The 25269-nt window shown below is 45.6% G+C and overlaps 1 protein-coding gene across 1 annotated transcript in view; it reads right to left on the minus strand.

Annotated features, from left to right (window-relative positions):
* Positions 1 to 25269, minus strand: part of RELN (reelin) — a 1440257-nt gene that overhangs the window by 127439 nt on the left and 1287549 nt on the right. The window contains exons 44-49 of the mRNA XM_085653954.1: positions 20360 to 20618; positions 19708 to 19957; positions 14712 to 14880; positions 6876 to 7016; positions 5894 to 6071; positions 3528 to 3721 (exon numbers count right to left, since the gene is read on the minus strand). Coding sequence (XP_085510080.1) covers positions 3528 to 3721; positions 5894 to 6071; positions 6876 to 7016; positions 14712 to 14880; positions 19708 to 19957; positions 20360 to 20618 — 1191 coding nt within the window. The remainder of the gene's footprint in view (positions 1 to 3527; positions 3722 to 5893; positions 6072 to 6875; positions 7017 to 14711; positions 14881 to 19707; positions 19958 to 20359; positions 20619 to 25269) is intronic.

Consider the following 25269-nt stretch of genomic DNA (forward strand, 5'->3'; position numbering starts at 1 on the left):
TACAAATGGAACGATGAAAGAGGTGCATTGGAAAGGCATATATGAACTTCCCCATTCAAACCATTGAAAGGCTTCCACTGGTATCTGGGTATGGCTATTTGCTGGCAGAGTTGGTAACTTGCTGTTCTTCTCTGTGGCGAACATGTCACACTGTGGAAAACTACACGTGAGAAAGAGGAGACGCAGTTGGTTGTCGTTTAACTGCCACTCATGAACATTGGAGTAATTCCCGCTTAGGCAATCTGCAAACATTGATGTGCACTCCCAGGACATGCTCTGCTGAAATGTACATTTTGCAATGAGTGGCCCATTTCCAAAGCTTCTGAGCTGGTGGCGCCCTGTGCGACAATGTTTGTTGGCGCCCCCCATGACCACCTCCGCCATGGACTCCCTCACCACCACCATTTGACAGTGCCCCTCAAGTCTCCATAATCACTGTCTCTTAGATTCATTTAGTTTTATAGCGCCACTCAGACCAGTTTAAGATGTCAGAACACTTTACATCACACATGCATTGTACAGAGACAATCAATCACTGCTGGGTAAATCAATATATAGGAAATGTTACATAAGACAGAGGCCTACAAGGAGTAGGAGTCACATTGCATCCATACTGATAGGCAGTGTAGTTTAAGAGTCCTTGGACTGGAAAAGCACAAATTCAGAATTTAAAATGAAGCACCATTGTTAGGGGTTTTTGTTTAATAATAAAAATGGATTTCTTCCCAAATGAACCCCTTTTGCAATACTAGGATAACGAGATACTGGGCAAACAATATACAGCCCTAATATTTTCCTTACAGTTTGCATGCAGCTCTTTGATGGCAGTTAAAAGCTCACTGCTCTATATTAGGATTTTAACTTATACACTGCAAGTAACAAAAGGATCTCTGACAAAAGCGGTAACCCATTGACATATTTATATTAGATGCACTTTGGATGTGAATGGGACACGTTCTTTGCAGCAGGCAAATTAACCCTCTATGCTATAATGAGTCAAAACTTTCACTAGACAAAGCTCGGTCTCTCTCCAGGAAGAACATTAGTCACCAGAGTTGTCATTTTTATTGATGCTTGAAAATTTCTGGAACAATGTATGCAGCATCAGGTGCTTTTAAAAGGATGAACATGGCGCCCCCACCCCAAGTCAGCGCCCGGTGCGGTGGCACCGATCGCACCGCCCTTGAGCCGGCCCTGTCAGGGTATAAAACATGCTGTAGAGCTCTTCACCTGAACTCCGACATGAGCGTTCTGAACCAGTGGTAGAAGAGCTTTCAAAGCTATATCGTACGGCTCTTAGTTATAGGACATTTATGTGTAAATTGCACTCTTCTGTATCCATATACCATTGGTTTCCATTTCCTGTAGATGAGCGCCCCATCCTGTGAGAGATGCACCTGTTGTCAAAAATATTTTGGGTTTTGTTGGATTTAATGGTTGGCCCTTGAAAATGTTGTCACTTATCGACTTTTTCATCTGTTAAGTCACCTTAACAACATCACCCCTGTCTCCTTGAATCTGTTGTCATTGTGAGTTTATCTGTTTTTGAATGATCTTCATTTTTTAAATGACAATAAGGATTCAAAAGAATGCAGAAGGACACAGTTCAGAGAATATCATTTAGTGTCCTCACTGTTGCGTTGTTCTTTGTTTGCCAAGAGATCAATTGTCATATCAACATCTCACCTCTCTCCTGAGAGGGATACAGCATACCTAGGTGAATGGAAATCTTTGCCTGAAGAAAAATGATAGTCTTGCTTAGTGTTAGCTGAGACCTTGTGTGGTAGATAGCTAGTCCCAAACTGTAGAGTGTAAACCTCGAGACTGAGAGCCTCCAATACCTGAGAGAAGGTAGTTGCCCATATAAGCCAGTCGTCTAAGTAGGGTATACCAGGGTATACCATACCCCATCATGTCTTATTAAGGCTGCTACTGGAGCCCTGTATTTTGTGAAAACTCTTGGTGCCGATTTCAGACCAAAAACAAGGCTTTGAATTGGAAATGGCAGCCTACCACCAAGAAGCAAATGATTCTCCTGTGTCTGACATGTAAAGGGATGTTGAAATAAGTGTCTTCCAGATCTATAGATGATAAGAAATCACCGTCCTTCAAGAAAAGCAAAATCCCTTGCAGGGTGACCATACGAAAATCCTTTTGTTTTCACGTATTTGTTGAAATTACTTAGATCCAGAATTGGTCATTAATCTCCTGAACTTTTCAAAATTAGAATAAATCTTGAGTAAATTCCCTGAGCTCTTTCTCCAGGCAGTACCTCTTTTTTTTCTCCCTTTTGAAATAGTTTTGCAATCTCCACCAGAAACTGAAGGAGATAATTTTTTTCCTTTTTATGGTGGAACAGCTGGTTGCATCTCTGCAACCACCAGGGTATGACCGAGATTAACTATGCCCAATACCCACCTGTCTGATGTTGTATGTTTCGAGTTTTCCTTTACTAGTGCTATTCTGGCAACTGGGTTAGGGAGCATACTTCCACTGGGAAGTCATGCCCGTCCCCCTTTAGAGTCATATTGAGAGGACTGATTCCATCTTCTTCCTTTTGTACTTTTATATTGGCACCATTGTTGTTTTGCTGTTTTTCTTTCCTTTTTTTGGTGTTGTCAATCTGATCCATATTGTTTATATGAGCTGAAAAAAGGATCCTAAATAATAAAATGTGTTTCTTTGTCTCTAATAATTTCAGAATTGTCTGGTTTGCAAGACAGCCAAAGATCTAGCAGTTTCGGTATGTGCAGAGTTTCATCCACTTTTAACCAAAGATGTTGGTACCATCAAAAGGCTTGTTTATTACTCCAGAATGTACTTTAGGCCTAAAGGGCGCGCATTTCAAGCATCTCATAATGGTAGCGTTGCCTATTTCACAGAACGCACAGGTGGATGCACCCATAGCTGTGTCAATTAGAAAGGCAGAAGCTTGATCTCTGTCTTTTAGTATTGCTTTAGTTTTGGCTTTGTCCTCTTTGGGCAACTTATCTGAGAATGGAGTGATATCACTCCATAAATGATGATCAAAACGAGCCACAGTGTCAGTGGTAATTCTAACTGCATCAGCGCTAGTACGTTAACTAAGTCCCTTTTACGCCCTTCCGTGGGCACAGAGCTAGGAGTGTAAGAATTACATGACCTTCATTGCACTGCAGCAGAGACTACTGAATCAGTTTTAACCTGCTTATGTATACATGGTGATGCTGTTTCGGTAGCCTTGTATTTTTACTCTATCCTTCGTAGATTACCAGTGGCTGTTGCTGGATTTCGCATGGTTACCAGGTCTTCTTCCTAGAATGGTCTGATATATGTTTCAATCTAATTGAGCAGGCAGCACAACAAATTATTCAATAGTGACCACATTTCTTTCAGATTTATAACCCAACTGGAAATAATCTTTGAAATTAAAAAGGTGCAATGAAAAACAATACATCTGCAAGTGGAGGGAGGGGGTCTTAGAGGGGAAGGAAGCACTCTTCGGTGTGCACTATTTAATTGTTCATTTGGGAGCACTGCTGACTTACCCGGGTTTGCTGTACTGCTCATAAAATATTTCCATGAGCAGGATCCAGGAAATGCCCCCGTTCACGGAGTACTCGAGCAGCACACCCTGGTTACGGTGATGCGGAGAGATGAGACATCCATACATGAAGTAAAACTGGATGAACTCAGCATTGGTGAGGTTCAGATCCACCGTGACCAGCAAGCGACTGCAACCCTGGAAGGAAAGTCGTGGAAAGATGATGTTAAGCATTGCATTGTACTGAATGGTTGTTTCATTCAGACTGAAGCACAGTTCGTGTTTATTTATAGAACTAAAGCAAGAGCATTTCATAAAGAAAGGTGGGGCCATATTAGCAAGAAACTGCGATAAACATCGAAGAGAGAATAATTATCGCCTGCTATCGCTGGAAGAGATCGACACGCTAACGCTGTATTAGCAACAATTAGCGCCATGGCGATCAATAATCCAGTGATAGCAGGAGAAATGTGGCAACATCGCTACAAAACCAGCGATGTTGCATGGGGGATGGGGGAAACCTTGTTGATATGACCCTGTGGTCGTATCAGCATAATCCACCCCCCCATGTTAAGTATGCACTAGTCAGGTTTTGTAGAAAGAGATACTTAGTCAGGTTTTGGGCAGGTGTTAAAAATCCAGCGATGACCCCGGTTAGCGCGACTTTTAACATCGCTAACCGGGGCCAGGACCTCATTGCTAATAGGCGATATGCCTGTTAGCGGCTGTTTTCCTGGTCTTGTGGTTGGGAACGCCTACTTTGCATGTCATTAGCGATTAATATCGCTGACATGCAAAGCGGCACCCAACACGGTCGCTTTCACGAGAAAGCTGTTGCTAACAGCTTGCTGATAGGGCGATAATATTATCGCCTCTTTAGCGGCAAAAAGTGCCGCTAATGCGGCGATATTGCCCTTGCTAATATGCCCTGTGGTACGTAGCAACATGGTTTGTGGTATGTAAGCACAAAGGTATGAGAGGCAACACAAAAACAAATTAACTGATACAATGTAGTGCTAAAAAAGTTGTGGAATCCACACAGGACTTGTAAGATTTCAAATTTTCTTTATTCCATGGTTCGATACTGTCACATTCACAGCCAACACGTTTCGCCCAAGCATGGGCTTCTTCAAGGCAAAAATATCTGACTAAATGGTGCATGAAAAACAGTCATAACACCACAGCGTATCCTTGTAGAGTAGAGTCTTGTCAAAAACTAACGTGTCGTCTATACACGAACGTTGCAATAATGGTCATATAAAATTCCTGTCATAGGAAATCCTTGCCAGAATTATTTGGCAAAAGCTTAAGTCCGATTTCCGTAGTTAAGTAGTCTGTACAAATGCGGGCGCCGTCGTGTCCGCTCCTACACGACGGCGCCCGCAACTTTTTTAGCACTACATTGTATCAGTTAATTTGTTTTTGTGTTGCCTCTCATACCTTTGTGCTTACAATTATATTTTATAGTCTTTTAAGCAGTTGGCCATGTGAGGTGGGCAATACACTCACTACTGAAAAGTGACGTGTCCAAGCAGTGCATACGTGCTTAACCTAGCTGCTTATTCTGTAAATTGCCATGGTTTGTGGTATATAGCTAAAAATGAACAGCTTGTGGGATAACATACCCAGGACTATGTTACTGGGTTGGTAGATGACTGGTGATGCAAGGCATTATATACATTGATATATATCTCACAGCATCTGCGCATACAAGGAGATATGATTGGCATAAATGCATGGCTCCAAGGAAAAAAGGAGGTGAATAAAATGGGATTGGCATGAAGGATTAATTAAACTTTTCTTTGTGTGGTTTTAACAGACTCTTCAAATTGGGGAAAGAGGGGCTGGAGCGCAGGTTAGCAGGAGTCAATTCCAATGATGAGATCCAAGCAAATGAAAGGACCGGAACCTTGTGGTCACACAGTGAAGTTAGGGTGTGACTAGAAGATCAGGTTAACTGTGCAAACATTGAGGGAAGGTTAATACCTAACAAAGATGTTTACATGCATTACAGCCTGGGTGGAGAACATTCCCAGGCCCCCAGTCCCTGTCTGAGTGCCGAATTACAGCGCTCAGACCAATCACAACGCTGCAGTGCAACGTTGTGATTGGCTCAGGGGAGCCTGGCTGCTTCCTGTTTAGGCAACAGAGGAGAAACGACTTGAGACAGAGCAGCAAGGAGGTAAGTGTATTTTTCATTTTTTGCACTCCCATACACCTTTTCCCCCTGCCGTGCTACCCCAGATCCGTGCTGGCTGACAATGCTTTTCAGACTCTTAAAACAACAACTGGCGGGTATTTCTCTTTTGGGAAGGTGGCAACACTAATTGCCAGATAAAACAAGGTGTTTTACATCTACATGCCACTGACCCCACTGAAGTGAAGAGCCATGCCAGAGGCCACCGCCCCGCACACAGAGCTCAGTCTCCCGCCGTTTACGGTCAGCCAGTTTTGACTGGACGGCGCTCGATTAAAGTTGTCTTTCAGCTGAGCCGGAAGAGAGGTCTCTGGTTCATCGCAGTAGATCCCGCCCCAGTTCTCATCGCAGCTTTAGAGGAAAAGAAACACCGTTTAAAAACTTTCAGCAATATTTATTTCACATAAAAGTCCTTTTAAAGGGCAACAAGTAACAGAGGTGACACTTTCAAAGAATGACATCAATGTGCGTATGCTATGCCTACGGCTTCTCAACTGCGCAGACAATATTGCGTGCGTGTTCTGCCAACAGCCGACCTGCAACATTACTAAAGGCTGTTCTTTATATGGAAATAAAGAGTAAAGTAAAATAAAATAAAAATTCCTCTCTTTTTCCCTCCCTCAATCTATAACTCAATCTTTCTCACTCTCTCATTCTCTTCCCCTCTCCTCTTTGGCTGTCATTCTTTATCTGTGTTGCTCTGCCTCTCTCTCTCTCTCTCTCTCTCTCTCTCTTCCTCTTTTCTCTTCTTTTCTTTACTTCTACTTCTATCGCCCTTAACACCTCTCTCTCAAAAAGAAAGTATCAATGTATCTTTGCTTTCTCACCCAGTCTGTATCACTCTCTCACATGGTCTTTCTCTGTCTCACTTCAGCTTTCGGTCTGTGTGTGTGTGTGTGTCTCTCTCTCTCTCCAGGCTTCCTTATGTACATAGGAATTGTTCTCTCTCTTTTTTTTACCTCCTCTAGATATCTCTCTCCCAATTTTAGCTCTCACTCTCTTCATCTACTGCATCTTTTACCTCTTCATTGCGCACTCTTTCTCTCTCTTATTCACTATCTCCAGGGAAGTTGTAAACCATTAGGTATCAGCAGAGAGAAGGATTTGAAAATTAAGGCATGGTGTCCCATGCACAAGGAATGACCTCAAACTTACACGCAGTTTCCTTGAAGGCATCTGCCATGACCACTGCACATATCCACACAGCCGTCCCCAATGTACACGTTATCGATCGCCCAGGTTTGCTGTTTATCAAATGGAGAAGGCTGATGCCAACGGAATCGAGTAGCTTGAGACCTTCAGAGCAAAATGAAAAAAGACACAAAAAAAATATTTCAATCTCACAAATGCTCAGACAGATGTATGACCAGATCCAATATTGTGCTGACCAATCCTCTACTGGCTTTGCCTGCTTTGAGTGGGTTTCTGCAAAGTGCAGCACCATTTTGGGCGATGTGTGCTAGGTGGAGGTGGTGGCTCCACACACAGAGTGATTCACATACATGTCTATGTCTTTCCCATCTAACTCATTATTGCAAGCGTCCCTCCCCTCGCCTGCCATGGTATGAGGTCAGCAATTAAGGTGTATCAGTTGCTGCTGACCTGAGGCCTATTTGTTTACTTTCTGACATATAGCACATTGGATCTCCTAACATGGCTTGTATCTTGCTACTCTTGTTCCGCTCCCACTAGTGCTCTGAGGTGGCAATTATGAGGTTTACAGCACCTTAAAAAAAACGGTCAAAAATACATGTACATTTTTAAGGTAAGCTACTGGCACCCTTGACACAGAGCTGCTGAATTGATGTGTAATTCAGAGTTGCAATTAGTCATGAGGACCTAACTTTTCTCAACTCTGAGCCTAGGACAATTGCTGTGCAACCAGAGGAGGGCTGTTGTTATGCACTGATGAAAGTTTAAGGTCAGGCTTAGGGTGAGGCCTACTGCTTCCAAACTTGCACAGATCTGACATACAGTTAGAGCATGTTTATTTTGCTCCAAGTTGAAACACCACACTCTGCCACTAGCAAAGTCACAGAATCATAAATCCCTCATGTGGTCTCTGCTAACTTGGAGTCAGGCCCGGCTAGGCACCTGGTTCACACAGGCTTGGCCCCTCTTGTTGAAGCAGCACTGAGCCGCATCCTGCACTCTACCTTTAATGGTTCAGACAGTTGTTCCGAGTTAGACCACGAATACCCTCTGAATGAAGTGTTTACCATCCATGTCCTGGAGAAGCTATATATGGGCAGAAAACCCCAGCATGAGGACCACAGATTATAGCAACAAGAGCAGAGAGCAGCATGAAACTTGTGGTCCGGTACAATTTAGTATTATAAAAACGTGTTTCCAATGTGTTGGGTTTAGCAGTTTCCTTGGGGAATGGCAGCAACACCAAAACACCAAGTTTATTCTCCAGTTCCTCATACAATCCTGTCCAGTGACTTAGCCTTCACTGTCAACACTCAGATTACTTTGATTACTTGACATCCTGGTAACGCTACATGTGATTAAACACTGGATTCAAGCTAGCCGGGCTGATGAAGGGTGTTACCCAAAAACCGGTCTCAGGATGCTTGTTTCCGGTTCAAGGAAGACTTGGCTTGGCAGTTCGGGCTGGACTGTTCCCATGAGGCACAGGGTCAAGACTGATTTGCATATAGCTGGGGCTGAATTGAGGTGGCTAAGTGAGCTAAAGAATGATGATGGATTCAACCCAGATCTGTGACTGGGGGTGAGTGTCTGAAAAGTTTCAGCGCTCCGTCCATCATCTTGTGTTTGCTTTGTTCACCCTAAGTTGGCAGGGTATGCACAGATGTGGATCTCTTGCTCACTTGGCCACTGGATTCAAGCTAGCCGGGCTGATGAAGGGTGTTACCCAGTAACCGGTCCCAGGATGCTTGTTTCTGGTTCAGAGAAGACCTGGCTTGGCAGTTCGGCTGGACTGTTCCCCATGAGGCACAGGGTCAAGACTGATTTGCATATAGCTGGGTCTGAACTGAGGTGGCGAAGTGAGCTAAAGAATGATGATGGATTCAACCCAGATCTGTGACTGAGGGTGAGTGTCTGAAAAGTTTCAGCGCTCCGTCCATCATCTTGTGTTTGCTTTGTTCACCCTAAGTTGGCAGGGTATGCACAGATGTGGATCCCTTGCTCACTTGGCCACTGGATTCAAGCTAGCCGGGCTGATGAAGGGTGTTACCCAGTAACCGGTCCCAGGATCCTTGTTTCCGGTTCAGGGAAGACCTGGCTTGGCAGTTCGGCTGGACTGTTCCCCATGAGGCACAGGGTCAAGACTGATTTGCACATAGCTGGGTCTGAACTGAGGTGGCGAAGTGAGCTAAAGAATGATGATGGATTCAACCCAGATCTGTGACTGAGGGTGAGTGTCTGAAAAGTTTCAGCGCTCCGTCCATCATCTTGTGTTTGCTTTGTTCACCCTAAGTTGGCAGGGTATGCACAGATGGGGATCCCTTGCTCACTTGGCCACTGGATTCAAGCTAGCCGGGCTGATGAAGGGTGTTACCCAGTAACCGGTCCCAGGATCCTTGTTTCCGGTTCAGGGAAGACCTGGCTTGGCAGTTCGGCTGGACTGTTCCCCATGAGGCACAGGGTCAAGACTGATTTGCATATAGCTGGGTCTGAACTGAGGTGGCGAAGTGAGCTAAAGAATGATGATGGATTCAACCCAAATATGTGACTGGGGGTGAGTGTCTGAAAAGTTTCAGCGCTCTGCCCATCATCTCCTTGTGTTTGCTTTGTTCACCCTAAGTTGGCAGGGTATGCGCAGACGTGGATCCCTCGCTCACTTTGCCACTGGATTTAAGCTAGCTTGGCTGATGAAGGGTGTTACTCAGAAACTGGTCCCAGGATGCTTGTTTCCGATTGACGGAAGACCTGGCTTGGCAGTTCGGGCTGGACTGTTCCCATGAGGCACAGGGTTAAGACTGATTTGCATATAGCTGGGTCTGAACTGAGGTGGCGAAGTGAGCTAAAGAATGATGATGGATTCAACCCAGATCTGTGATTGGGGGTGAATGTCTGAAAAGTTTCAGTGCTCCGTCCATCATCTCCTTGTGTTTCCATTAAACACTGCAGACCTGTATTAAAAATGCTTACACAGTCAACCTTGCACTGTGGCTGTACCAGGTCAAGCGTGCTCTCGCCCCCATCAGAGCTAAGTATTTTCTACAGTTTATGAGAATAAGGAGCATGTTTACTAGCCCCTTTCGCCACCAGAGCATCACTTTTTTGACGCTCCAGTGGCATAGCGCCATTTCACATATTTACAAGGTGGCGCTAAGCCACTTAACGTGGCTGAAGGCCGCCTTGTAAATATGCCCCTTTCTGATGCAGTCCTCTGCGGCAAAGGGGCATGCAGTGGGTGTTGTAGTGGGCATTCCACAACAGCACAAATTGTTTTTTGATGCTGTCTCAGATTTACAAGGTGGAGGCAGAACCAAAACCTAACACCAGGGAATATCTGGGGTCATATTTACAAATAAAAAGTCACAGCGCGGTGTTACACCAAATTTGGCAACGTGGCGCTCTGACATTTTTAAAACGCAGGGATGCGCTGTATTCAGAAGCATTTCCCCTAGCGCTGGTGCAAAATACGAGGAGAAATTAATAATTTGTCCTCGTATCGCACTACTAAGACCAGGTATTCCCTGGTGTTAGTTGTTGGCGCTGCCTCAGCCTTGTAAATCTGAAGCAACATCAAAATGCGATCGGTGTTGCGGTGGAACACCCACTGCAACACCCACTGCACGCCCCTTTGCCACAGAGGACTGTGGCAGAAAGTGGCATATTTACAAGGTGGTGTTAAGCCATGTTAAGCGAAATGCCACCACAGCGTCAAAAAAAGTGATGCTTCGGTAGCGAAAAGGTTTGTAAATATGCCTCTTGGTCATTAGTATGGTGATACGAGGAGAAACTATTAATTTCTCCTCGTATTTTGCTCTTTCCATGCGTGCTGCATTCTGCGGCACACATGGAAAGAGCAAATTGACTTTAATGATTGTTTATGTGCAGGAAGGTGTTCCTTCCTGCACATAAACAATCGCCCCTGCAGCGCAAGCACCTCCCCACATACATTGTTTTTAAATCTAAGAACAATGTGGTATTGGCATGTGTTGTAAATGCATATTTGTGGTAAAAACATGCGCGCTAAAAAATGCGTGGCAAAGCCATGCGTAGTAATTACCTGCGTTGTACCGACGTACAACCTGCCTGCACTGGCGCTAGGCAGTTTTTAGCGCCAGCCCTGGGGAAATTCAAGGGTGCGCCATATTCTTGTGACTACGGCGCAACCCTGCATTTTAAAAATTTCGGAGTGCGGAGTGCGGCGTTGACAAATTTAGCGTAACACCGCACTCAGACATTTTTCAGTATATATGCCCCCCTGACGGTACGGTCACTACCGGACAACTACGAACCAGTCACTCAACGTCAATGTTTGAAAGGTTAAGGAACAGAATAACCAAATTAATGGTACTCATTTTGCCTCCCTCTGAAGGACGGCAGGTGGAGTTCTTCTTGACAGTATTTGTATGTGTGACATGTCAGCTGGAAGTATTTAACTTGCTGAGCCATTCACTGAGCTATTTTACTGGTTCAGACTAGGAGGAATGCAGTAAAACGGCATTCACAGCAAGGAATCTTTAGAATTAACGTTTTTAAGCATCTATAAAATTGTGGTTGTTTTATAACTACTGCTTCAAAAATACAATTTTTAAACCCGTCCATATAGAAACAATGGGGAGTACTTAGGTGATATTGAAAGGTATTTCGTGCTTTAGAAATGAAATCAATGATGGCTGTATAGTCTGTGACCTGCGTCTACCACTGTAGTAGATAACCAAAGCGGTCAGTGTGGATACACACCTGAACACTAGATGGCAGCATCCGCCTTTGTGAGCGCGCAACCCAGTCTTAAGCGGCTGAAACATTAGGAACAGGAGATCGTCCTTCTATTATCGCAATTAGAGGCTGCTTCTGTCTCAGCATAGAGTGATGCATGTTATTTATGCCAGTTCAACACATTTGGCTTATCTGTTCGGAACAGTTGTTTTAAATAGACAGCCTTAGAAGATGTGTTTTCACTCAATTACTGGAGCTTACTCTGGAGTTGAAAGGCAGCCAGCACGTCACTGCAGGCTGCCGGCAATGCACTGTGGGGTTAGTAAATGTGTTTGTTCAACATTGCCCTCGCTGCCTCGTAGCTGTCGACTGGGCCCTTGACAATGATGTTTACTTTGTCCCAGTTTTTCAGCCAGGATCACACAGCGCGTCTCCGCACTCTTAGCGCTGATATTCTGAAAACAAGAACTGGTTGAATACTTTCCTGTTTCTCACAAGTGGTAGAAAATAACTTCCCAAAAATGGACACACTGGGGGCCCAGTGGTTGTGTACAAATCATCTGAGCCTGACTGCACCCTGTCTCCTTTTTTTTCTGGCTGTGAGATTAAATCTAGTACTGGTGGTTTTTGGGGCAGAGGAGCGTGCCTTGTTGTATGGCCTGCTACCTGCCCTGCTAGTGCTAAATGTGTATACGGTTCGTTTGCCAGTTGTCTGCTGAGCTCTGTGCCTCGATCCGGCTGTTTTATTTTATTCTGCCATTGCCTGCCAACAGCTCCGCGATTCACCCGGAGCCCGCCTGTACAGGCAAAGACTGTACGGAAGAATGTAATACACCCTGGTGGCGTCACTATGCGATCCCTGCTGAGTCTGTCCCCTGAGTTACAGATGACGCCGGACAGCGGATGTCCCGTGACGGTTCCCTTGAGAAATTTGGGATTGCCGTTGGATTTCCCGGGTAATTGCCTACTCCCTTAAATTGTGGTGGAGCAGTAGAAACCGGTAAACGGTGCAGGTTTATTTTAATAAGAGTGTCGTATGCTCCACTGTGTAATATTGTGTGTGTGTGTGTTTCTCTGTGCGTGTCTTCCGTCTTCCTAGATCTGGCTATTTATTTGTAGGTCACACAGCCAGTGTTTCCACCAACGGCAGGATGCAGCGTTCCTGCCCCCTTTTCCATCACCCCGAGGAGCTACCACAGCAGCCACTTAAATTCAGCCAAGACTGGACAGTCGGCCCGACATCGATTTAAGTACTTTTACTCACAAACAAAAAAGAAAAGTTATCTCCTCGTCTACAGGTGAAGGTTCAGTGGTACATTTTCCAATTATTTTATAAACTTAATGCATGTGTTAGCAGGCATGTTTTGCATAATTTTTTATCCGCCTTTTTAAGGCTTTTAGTTGCAAATTATTAACATGACTCGTTTACAGGGTCATTTCAGATGGAAATATTAGTACTGCACTTTTGAACCCATACCCAGAGTTGGGTTGAGGAGACTAGTGGGTTTCGTGTTCGTGGCTCCTAACTCTTTGGAGTACCAGAGGAAGTGACGACACTCATGGGCAGGCCCATTGCGAGCCAATGTCGTGAGGACCCCTTTATCAAAGAGCCCACGTTTGAGGAACTCTGTGGACAGTCTTGTCAAGTCCTCCTACCAAGGGTATATTGATTGTAAATAAAACCAGATTAGGGCTTTTTGCAAATATTAGTTTGAGGGCCACACGGTCATTCACAGTTGCGCCAAGCTGCCATTTTCGTCCCTCCTTTCGCTCATTCTCTGCTTTAGAAGGTGGAGGCCATTGAACAGAGACTGGGGCACTTCTGGACTAGGCGCGTGCTGGTCTCAAGGGCGCTGCACTCGATTTAGGGACGGATAATAGGGCCATTGTATGGAAGAAGCCCAGGCAGGTGCCCCTAGAGAGATATTTAAAAGCTGGCCACAAAAGGCAGGTCTCCCTCGGCATATGCATTTGTCTTCAGGACTACGAGGCCTCCATTCAACTGCGCACTCCTGACCCACAAAAATGGGCTCACCTTTGTGTCCTGATGAATGCAGAGCAGAAATGGACATTTTTTTGTATTAAAACCTAAGAGGCTCTTAGGGCGCTCATGGGAAAGCAGCCACTTAATTAAAATAGATAACAGGAAGATGGGGGCAATTAATAATGATTAGCACGGGCAGAGTCGTTCTTCGTCTGCACAAGAAAATCAATTAAACGTACAATTTAATAAAGCAGTATCAGCCATTTCATTGGGCTTTCGTGCCACTGCCCCCAGATCCACTAATGAAGCTATCACTGTCAAGCTGATCACCTGATTTTGATTGCATTTTTATTGCACTTATATTTATGGGCATTGAGTCATTCATAAAGCCGTGTTGTTACCCAGGCGTCATTTCTCTTCTACTTTACGCAGTCGGGAGTAGGCAAAGACTCGCTAAACATAAAGGGACTGAGCAAGCTTTTGAAGGTGGACTTGTGGACTGCGCCAAACATAGACACGAAAGCTTGTTCTAGAGGTAGGGCCCCCTACCGTAGGGGGCAGAGGAGAGATGACCCGGAAACTAAAGTGAGCTTCTTGGACAGTGGAATGCTGGGAACGAGCCCAGGGTAGGCAGGCAGGGGAAAGACAGTTCCTAGTGATGAGTGACTACCATCAAGAGGCTTCTAAAGGCACCCCGCTGGTGCTGAATGGGACCCCAAAGGAGAAATACATTTTCCAACCCTGGGATTTCCCTTTACAAATGTGTTCAATTTAACTGACCCAAGACTACAATTCTCACAATACAACTAAAAGCCCTGGGGCTGAAATCCAGCTGCCTTTGTGACATATAGTCGAAAAGTCGAAAGCGGGCGCAGGGCAGATTCCTGTTACTATGATGTCCTTATACTCATGTCACACCCCCATGTGTTCCAATTTAATTAAAATGCTTCGCAAAAGGAATGGGGAATTAGTTCAGTGAAGAAAAACAATATGGTGCAGTTGGTATTGTGAGCTAAGAAAGCCATTCTGTAATTAACCCACTAACCAGACAGTTTGTGGCGCCCCTGGAGGATTGAACTGGGTGAACCAAGGAAGAGCGGCGGAACAAGAGATCGATTTTCCACACCCACAGCGTTGGCTCTTACCTGGTGTAAGGAGGAAGCGGCAGGGTGACCCTTGTCCATTTGTTAAAGGTGTCTGAAACCAGAACCCTCTGGAGGTGGTATTTATTGCATTCCACGTTGGTGGGTAGGCAGTCCCTTAACACTGGATTCCACGTCAGGCCGAGGTCCACTGAAAACTCCAACTCAATAGCTGTCAAAGTATAACAAATATAAGCAAGCAGGTTACCAATAAGCACCCTTTTCTGAAATGTCACCAAAAACTGCACATAAAGATGTATTTTTCCGTATCCAAACACATGGTCCGTCACAAATTCTGACCAGGGAGTTAGGATCACAAAATTATCATTGGAAAAACAAACCACTGGGTACTATGCCAATGTCTGGTCAGCATACCCATGTTTTCAGTACCTCCAGGGGATGCCCACCCCTCCTCAGACCACCTGACCCACCCAGTGCCAGGCATCCATGCTTTCCGTGATGGAACCTGGTAAGCAACGCAGGCCATGTGGACATAGAGCAACGGAATGAATTTCAACTGAGATATATATGTACTTTCAACATGACCATTGTACTAAAGGATATGCAATTGGAATTTTAGCATGAAAAACCTGTCTTGCAGCTGAGTTATTTTAATATTAATTAAATAATATATTCCTATATTAGGATGAAAGGTATTTCAGCTCCTGACTATTACATTTGTTAAAGATCACTCTCCAAGCTTAGCCCGACGAGCAGGGAGAGAACTAGAAGCTCACGAAAGGAAGATCCGAACACGCAAGTGTGTAAATGTGTGTGCAACAGTGATGGGCATGGGGAATGAGACAGCTATGGCCAGAGTTTACCAGGGCTCAATGGCAGATTCAAAATGCTTTAAAAAGGAAATGCCTAGTACTGGAAATCAGTGAAGAGTATCGAGAGGTCTAGAGATAAGCTCCTGGTGAAGTAGGCAAGGAATAGTTGAGCCGCCACATTCTGCATGCGTCCCATATCGCGCGTTAGGAATAGTGGAAGACCAAGCTAGAACCTGTTAACGTACTGTAGACGCTTACAGAATGCGGCAACGTCAGCCATGACACTGTCTATCTAACATTGCAACACAGAAGGCACTCTGCCTCCCCTTTTCTCTTTTGGCTGTTGCAAGGCAAGCCATTGGCTGCCAATTCCAAAATATATTTTGTGGACCTGATCATTGAACTTGCAATTCCTCAAACATGATACAATGTATTTTGTGGAATCTGCCTGGAAAAAATCGAGGCGTGCCTGCCCGAAACCCCACAGTCTGGAAAAACTGCGTGCTTTTCAATATGTAGTAATTAATTGTGCTTAGTGCCAGGGTTATTGATCCTAGACACCCCTAAAGGCGCCATAATGGGGTAAACCAGAGTGCTCTGTCAGTGGCCACATCTCAGAGGGTACCAATGACTTTCACATCTCCTGGCACCAACACTGAGGCTTCGACTGGTCACACCTCCAGTCTTCAAAGACTTGGCCAAGAGCATACCGTGCGTCCATGGCGCGAGCTGAGCTGTAGCCTTCACCTTGGCGTATGTGCTTCTAAGCACACTTAGAATGCTACTTCTCAATGAAATGTCAAGTGGATGCGCGCTTGTGTTTTGCTTTAAATATACGGAAATGCATCACAGACCAGTACAGACTTGCATACATCTCATCAGGGTTTTCTTTCGGCTGCCTGGACAGGTTAGGCACCTCTCAGAACAAGCACTGTGTAAGTTGAAAGGTTCTTAAACTACAACAGGAAAATACTGAGAGGATAAAACGTGATGCCACAAACACGAGGGTTTAAGTGCACCGTCATCCGTCAATGTATCTCTGTAGCATGTGCACTGTCGTTTCAACTCTCCACATATCCTCACTCGGGTTTCGTAAGGAAACCTGCACTTCAGAAGTAAAACACCGCCTTGCTCTCTTGTACTGCAGGCCTGCAGTACCCCACTTCCGATGCCTTCTTAAACACATCACGTGCATGCCAAAGACACCCAAATCACTTCCAAAATCAGTCAAACGGTCTACACAGATTCTGCCACCCTCATGAGATGCATGTTTGTAGTTGACCGTCGCATGCCCTCCACTCACCTCAAACTACACCCTGGCACGGCAGAAAAACACCCCCTTCAAGACTTCTCACAACTGGTTTCCCACAACCCTGATCCCGGTAAAAACAAATCCCAGGCATACCCATGGAGTAGCCTATGAGCTCACTCCCTCCCTAAATAAACTCCATGGTAACGACAAACGTGTTCCACCTTAAAAGACCAACACACGCGTTGGCTTCTATTTGTGTGGTCACCTGTTTTCTAGGCACATTGTATGATGCAAAATTCAATGTGCAAAAAACAGGTCTAAACTCAGCCAGCCACATTCCTAATGGCACGCTTGCCTCGGAATCCACAGTCTGTCTCCCTGTGCACCACCAATGGAAACATGTGAAGAAGCGTGTTCTATTGTCTGTAAAGCCTTCTGTGTGCCGGCCACATCCGAACCAAGCACAGACACCTTGCTTCTGGAACCCCCCCAGCCTTGCTCTTCACCACCACAGTGTGCTGAACACTGACTACCATTGCAGCCAGTGATTCCTACCCACGGCCATCGAAGAACAGCTTGAAGCACACAGAAAAACTGAACATTGAGCACCGCCAGCAATCCAGCCACCTTTCAGCCAAAGGCCACTAGAGGCCAATCATGCCTGAATTACCACCTTTATCCCACATCAGGCACAAGAGGAAGGGGCTGTCTTATTTAAAGAGATTGTGATTTTTGAGGCTATAATGCAGTATTTATTTCTCTCCGTTACGTTACTCACTCGTTTTTATCATATACTTTTTCTTAAAAACGAACAAATACAAATGAAAAAATATTTGCTGACACTCGGAGAAATGTTCATAGGAACAAATATTGTTTTCAGTTGTAGGCAGTTGCATCTTTCAGACAATTACTAATGCGAATATGACATTGTATGACAGCCGTCATCTACAGATAGGTAAACCCTACATATGTGGTAGCCACAAAGAATGCTCTACATGTGTTGCGGTTATGACTCTACGCTGTGGTACACACAGGAAACATGTTCCAACAGATGCACCTTTTACCCATCAAACTGCGTCTTTGAAGCAGTTCATGCTCAGTGTCAGTTCTTCTGTTTCCCTTTCTTATCAGAATGTCACAGTCTGCCCGCAGCTTAGAATGAGTTGTGTACTCCAGTGACAGCACAACTGGGTTGTGAATGATTACGAGAAAAAAGTAGTCCCTATCGAAATTTGGACGAATAAATTGGAAGACGAATTTTACAAGTAGTGCATTTAGAGGCCGTGCTATGGCGATGCATTTCTGTATGTAAATCCCGGCTTTACATTTATACCCAGAGCTATGACGTGTACAAGGAGAGTGAACACAATGGAAAGGCAGAGATGCTTTGGCTGGTGATGACCCGCTCATGCCCTAGAGCCCAGTCCCTTAATCTTCACTGATCCACCAATTAAAAATCTGTTCGCAGTGTGTACTCTTCTGATATGAAGCTACTCCAATCACTTTTCTTGCAACAAGATTGGTTGTACTAGATGAATTTAGGGGTGAACCCCACAGGGGGTTAAAGGTGCGGGCAGCAATCCTGATCTGATGGGCTTGTAGGCCAAGGACATTGGCAGGGATTGCTGTCCGAGTTTCCAAAGTGGCTTTATCCCTTCTTTTTCTAAAGACAGTAGATGGTACAACCTTGGTGTGTATTTCTCCTCTATGGTTGATATTAATCTTGGGATTTCCTAGGGGCCTCACCTCTTTCCCCCCTATATTTACCACCTACCAGTGGCTCCTGGATGGGTCGCACCTGAGGCATAAGGCAGACATCCTGCTATCCTCAGACAATACCCAGAAAGGAAAGTAACTGGAGAAGAGGATGGAGATGCGGCAGTATGTGTGGGGCCATTTATGGGGCCATCATCAAGATCATGATATTATTATATGTCACCAGTGATTCCTTTTCAAACGTCTAAGTCATTGAGCCCCCAGCATACAGCTACGGCGACACTGAAGAATTTGGGGCATGGGCGAACGTTTCACCTCCATTTTGCAAGGAATACCATGACTTACCTGGACTTTCAGAGCAGATTGGCCACGCCTCTAGTGAGAATCTTTGGGAGCTCTCTGGTTTTCTCTGTACATTATCAAGCTCAATGGCAACCTGCTGCTGTTAGGTTTAGACATTTCAAACTTAAGTCACAAGACAGGGCCTCTCCAGAAATGGTTTATCGGCATGGGCTGCTGATGGTGACCAGGATTAACTTCGTGGGGGAAAAGTGTCTTTGTGCATAAGCCAAATATTTTCCAAACATCCAGCTATCAGGTCATTATGTTCTCTTTTCAACCTACCTGCCTCTTCATGCATGTGGTATTTGTATAACGTGAAACAAGCTGTACAAAGTGAAAGGCAAAGATACAATCAGCAAGCAGCTGGGAGAGAAGCTAGGTTCGGAGAGTAGAAGTGGTCTGTTACTTCGTTTTTATTTCGTGTTTTTGAAAAAGGAGTGTCTTCAGCTCCGTCCTGAATTGGAGCAGTCCTGGTGGATGTGTGGAGGTTGTTCTAGATCCTGGGTTAGTAGATCAAGACGGCCTGTTGGCTTGGTTTTTCTTTTTGCATTTCTTGGTATTTCATCCCCTCGTGGAGTGTGTGACCTATCTCTGGAACTCCTTCCGAAGGACACTAAGGGAGGAAGGCTACTTAGGGTAGGCTTGCACAGGTTTTCTGTTTAGGGTTCATTATAGTTAGACTGACTGGCACAGTCAGGGTCTCGTGGTGCCATGGACCCCGACTCGCAACCAGTGACTGATTTCTGGACATTACGTCAAGTCTATGACCCCACACCCTAAGGCAGCACAATTAGGATGCCCAGAATGCAGGGTTAAAAAACATAATATAACAGGAGATCACGTCATAACAGGAGATAACATGACATGGCATGACGCTGCAATACATAACACCAAAAGTAGAATGTCGAAGACCTACCATAACATGAATCTGTGACAGAGCAAGAGGCAGCGAAGTCCATTTGTATGAAGGATTCTTCATTCACGACAATGTCAGTAGTAACGACATAGCGAGTGCTAGCCTTCTCGATGAAGACCAGAGCCTCCCCCGTGGAACCACACACTGGCATCTTGGTCCCACCAGGATGCAGCAGCCACTTCCTGTTATCCAATGTGGTGAAGTCATCCTCCAGAACAGTATTACCCGAAATGTTCCCACCAATAAGAATCTAAAAAGAAGTAAAAAAGAACCTTCGGTGATGCACTTACAAGTCTTTTGACCCTGGATTACCATACAAGGGTGAACAGATTGGCAAAGGAACTTCAAAATAACAGAGTCATCAGATGGCTGCAGTGTCTCGATTTTCTTTATCTTGAACTTGGGCATACTGCCCTTCACATTTCTTCAAGACCAATACATGTTCATTCTCTATAACTGTACTAACAAATGTCTACACAAACAAATGAGCTGTGTGATTTAATTGATATTATGTTTGACAGTAACATTCATTACAACTATTGGTCTTGTGAGTTCATTTTGGTAGAGGTAAATAAAAGAACAGAATGAAATAATCTTCCACTTCAATGGTACCCTCAATGGTTTCCAATGGGATGTGGAGAGGACTTCTTACCTGGTCAATTACCCATGGGCTGTAAAAGTGTCCGTTTTCGGAGGGTTGCCACCAGCGCAGGCGTGTAGAGGTGGAACGGACCTTCAAGGGAATCTCTAGGGCAATGTACCTGCCGACATTGCTGGAGTTGCTGAACAGGAATTCCTGAAGGATGCTCCACGAAAGGCCACCGTTAAGTGAGTATTGTAAAAGTACAGGCTGGCTTCTAGGGTCTGGAGCCCCTTTACCGCATCCCAGGCGCATGAAGAACTGAATAAACCTAGTAGCAGAGAAACACATTGAAAAACGTCTCTCTAGGAGCTTTGACATATCAGCACATTCACTGGGATTGTGTATAACAAAACTAGCCATTACATCTGCGTGACTCACCTTGTGAGCATCTATGTCACTACCCCTGATCAATCACTCTCACTCAACCTAGCAGTAGCCCTAAAATTAATGGCTTGCAAGGGTCAATTGTGGGTGCTACAGAGTTTTCCGCCACACATGGAAGTTGTACGGTGGGGTCAGACAAGATGCTGTGTGCATGCTAGCATGTTCATTGTACCAATCAGGGGACATGATGCAATGAATGTCTAGCATCGCTTAGTCTGGAGCCTTCAGTAGAAAGGCGTTGATGGCTGGAAGTGCACACCACCGTTTTTGCCAACATGAAAGGATGTGTTGCTTCAAAAGCTTTGCTGTAGGATAGTTTTCCCAGTTGATTGCTATGCTTTTTGTCATGGTGGCTGCAATATTTGGAGAATTCTAATTCCAGCTAGTGTTGTTCTTGTGGCTCAGGGGTGCTGGACATCAGGCAGAGGCTGTGGACCGTTTGTTACGCAGTGCTGTACTAAGTTTGGGCAATCCAGTTCAGTCATGTAACTTATGAAAATCCATGTTAGGTTGTAGTTTTTTTTCACAGATAAATGAGAAGTTGAGACTGAGATCGATGCCCTTTTCATCCTTGATCCGTGGCGTCATGATGACCAACATTCGGCACCGTGAGATTTCTGCTCCAAACTCATGATCCCAGGGGCCATTTCAGGCCAGATTCTTGCTATGGAAGAGTCAGAGTGGCCACCGTGGCACAGTTAAGCTGCCCACAGATGCGCTTAGAAGCCTGAACTTGACCAGCCGACGCAGGCGCAGCCACCGCCTAGAACGAACTAAGGCCCGACAGAATGGCGACGATCGGCTGCACAGAGAGAAACTGAGTGGCATTCCCCTGGGGTGTTCTTGGTGCTGGCTAAAGACCCCTGGAAGCCTGATTACAGCAGAGGCTCTGGGGGTGGAAGACTTAGTGAGGAGAGGTCCGGTGGCTACCGTGCGGTGCTCTCCTTCAGACCTGCTCAGTACCGGGTTGGCCCACTCCACTGAATTCCTCTAACCCGGCCGTGAAGCGTGTGCATGCATCCCCAACAAATGGATGAAGGTGAAGGATGGGCCACTGTGCAAAACTGGCACAGGATCTTGGCCTGCCAGCAGGTCCCTGGGGCTTGTGGAGCACAGAAAGGGCCTGCAATTAGCGTCACTGCTTGGCCAGCTATTAACGTTCCTGGACTTGGTGACTTGCACACCCCTAAACTGATTGGACTGAGCAGAGATATTCAAACTGGTCTATCTTGCTGCTATGGAGCGCGTGCTAAAGCACCTGCTGTCCTTTTATAATATCGTTGGGGACATGCTTTTCCATCTGCTCAGCAGTCCACGTGAGTCGCAGGGGGTGAGCTGCTGTGAATCACAGCCGCTGGGGACTTCATTGCCCACAACCCCCTGCAAGATGACCAGCTGCTAGCAATCACTTACTATTTAAGGGCCTCATAGTCCTGTGCACGTCAGAGCCAGAAAGAGGTGGGATGGGACTCCCTCCCCTTAGCCCTGCGTTTGATACATTCACTTGTTGCTAAAACCGGGTTAAGCTTGTTCCTCACTGCTCCCCCACTGAAATTTGCCTTCCACAGGCTTTGGCCTGCACTTAAGTTTGCCTGGGACTTTTTATTTGTGATATTAAAGTTTGGCGGGTTGATTGATTGATCAGGTATGATCAATAGCCGAGCTTGTCGTTTGTTGGTTCACTAATGGGACTTTTTGCCAAGCGAGTGGTTTGCCCCTGTCTACTCTGAAGTAATTTTATTCTAATTGTTTTAATAATTTAACCACCTTATACAACAAACATGGGAAAATGGAAGAGTTTTCATAAACCAGCTGGCGAACAAATAGGGAAAAAGGCTATTGACTGTTCTCATATTTCTACCTTACGTGATATTGATAACCTCAGAGAAGATTAAGAAAATATCTTGCAACCAGAAACTGCGAGCAACTCTGCCGCAATTTAGAAAAAGTCTCAAGTTGCCCCTTTGTTTAAAAAAAAGTCTGGTAAATCTAATCCCTCGACAATTTTGACTAACAATTAAAGAAAACACCAGCAGGATGCATGCTGGGGTTAGCCCATCTGCACATAACCCTGCTATACCCCGAGCTCCTCCAGTGCCATTGGAACCTGTGGTTACCTGTTTACATAGGTCTTCTGTTTTGTCTGTTAGTGATATGCTCTCGCTAGCACTGCGGGAGTCCTCGCTACCTCTGCTTTGCAGGCTGTAGAGGCGTTAGACTATGGTGCCCCTGAGGGATGAGCCTCATTTTGTGTCGCTCCCCGAATGTCGATGTTGTGTCCTGCTGGACACAGTCTAGTGTTTCTACCAGCCACTCCCTCGAGGGCTGGCCCACACACACACCATCCAACACGGACGTCACCAGTCAGGTGACCCCGCTAATAAAAGGGCCCGAGTGCACGTGCTCTGGGCTAGTTTTCCAGTACCATACCTAAGTGTCCGAGTTGTCATTCCGACATTATGTGGGCCTAGGGCCCAGAACATAACACTGGCGACGAGCGGGTTTTGTCCGCGTGTGTAGCCGCCGCTTGTGAAGGTGGCGTGAAAGGAATGTGCTGCCCGTGTGTTGGCACCAGATGAGGGTTGTAAGGGTATTTCTAATCCCGCGGCTCCTTCCTATTCGGAGTCTCGTCCTAAATTACCCTCCTCTAGACCATACAGTGCAGTTACAGTGGGCTCCTCGACTGACTTGACTAGCCATTGGGCTGGGACTTACAAATACCAACCCCCACGGCCAGCAAGTACGTTCCAGAGCCACTCTGGGCATATCCAAGCTTTCTATTTTATTAATTTTTTAACGGGATTGTGTACATTTTGGTTTACTCCTGTGTTCCATCTACCGACACCCCTGCTGTTCCTTCAAAAACCCTTCATTTAATTGGGCCACATGCTTCCTCATGTCCGGTGCTGAATGCTAACCGAAATACGTCTACCTCTATTAGGTCGATTTATATGGTTGGTGTGCCCAAACTGAATTTGTGTGCAAAAGAAGATGAAGCTTTACTGATAAATAAAGTGCTCCATTGGATTAGAAATGTAAGGAAATGCTAAAGTGTTATCTGTTCTGATATAGTAAGGGCTGTTCGAATACCGTACTCAGATAACCTAGGCTGTGTTAAATTACAGCTCACACATCATTCTGCTGTAGTGAACGGGCTACGTTCCTTACGAGTTTGAGTTGCTTTTCCTGCACCTTCCCAGATACAATTTAAACTAAAGGTGAATTCCTTGCAGGGATCTGAACATTTCTAACTCCTTTCGCCCTTTTCGCTTGTGGATAGACTGGATAGTCTAGGTCCCTCTTTGATATTGAATGACACTGGTAGTGAGTAACCCTGGGCGTAGTGGGCGTAGTGGGGCTACGCAGAGCATCACGGAGTGGGGGCAAATCTATGCACCCTCCGTGTAGCCCCACTACGCGCCACCCGCCTCCCTCCCGTTCTTTTTAAAATGCCCTTACAACGTTTAGAAGCATGTAAAAGTAATTAAAATGACTTACCTGAGCTGCGGCGTCCCGGGGCTCCCTCTTCCTGTTTTATCGCCGACTACTTCCTCACAAATGCGCATGCGCAGGCACACGCGCATGCACGTTTGTGAGGAAGAAGTCGGCGATAGAGCAGGAAGAGGGAGCCCGGGACGCTGCAGCTCAGGTAAGTCATTTTAATTACTTTTACATGCTTCTAAACATTGTAAGGGCATTTAAAAGAAGCGGGAGGGAGGCTGGTGGCGGACAACTCCGCTCCGCCATGGCGTGTGCGTAGCCTGCCTGCTACGCCTACTTCGCGGACCGCGAAGTAGGCAGCACTAGGCACACTTCGCGGGCGGAGCGGAGCAGTACGCCCACGGTTAGTAGTGAGCCTCCTGTTATCCGGAATCCTATTCCTTTCTCACAGTATGTTTTAGATCTGCCTCTGCAGAACCTTTGTGATTTTATCTTGTTCTGGTGTTTATGTTGCTTACAATTCACCCTTTGTAGTCCCTTCAACTCCCCAACCCTGTGATCCGTCCCCCAATTCCCTAGAGGCATAAGTTCCACCCAAGTCTAATTCACCAAATACATTTATTGGGATTTCTTGAAATATTTAGCGTATGGAGAGTAAGCAAGCTCAAGGGGACTGGGGGTTGTTATAAATAAAGCTGACATTACTTTGTTCCAAGAAACCTGGAAAGGTCATTGAGGCTCTGCAAAATGCAGGCCCCACTATCAAGGCAAGCATGTGCCAGATAGGGCTGGGCTCTGTTGTATACTTGGGCCACCTGTTATGTGAAGGCCAAGTTAAACCTTTACAACCCAAGATCCAGACAATTGTATACTGGGTAGCTCCAACCACCTACACTCAAGTCAGAGCGTTCCTTGGCTTGACAGGGTACTACTGGAGGTTTGTGAAGGGATATGGGTCCATTGTGGTCCCCCTCACGGAACTGATCTCCAAGAAAATGCAGAAGAAAGTGTACTGGACAGTGAGCGTCCAAAAGGCTTTTGACACTGAAGAAAGCAATGTGCCCAGCACCCATTCTAAAAGCTCCAGATTATTG

The sequence above is a fragment of the Triturus cristatus genome, chromosome 4_1, assembly GCF_964204655.1.
Source record: "Triturus cristatus chromosome 4_1, aTriCri1.1, whole genome shotgun sequence".
Classification (NCBI taxonomy): Eukaryota; Metazoa; Chordata; class Amphibia; order Caudata; family Salamandridae; genus Triturus; species Triturus cristatus.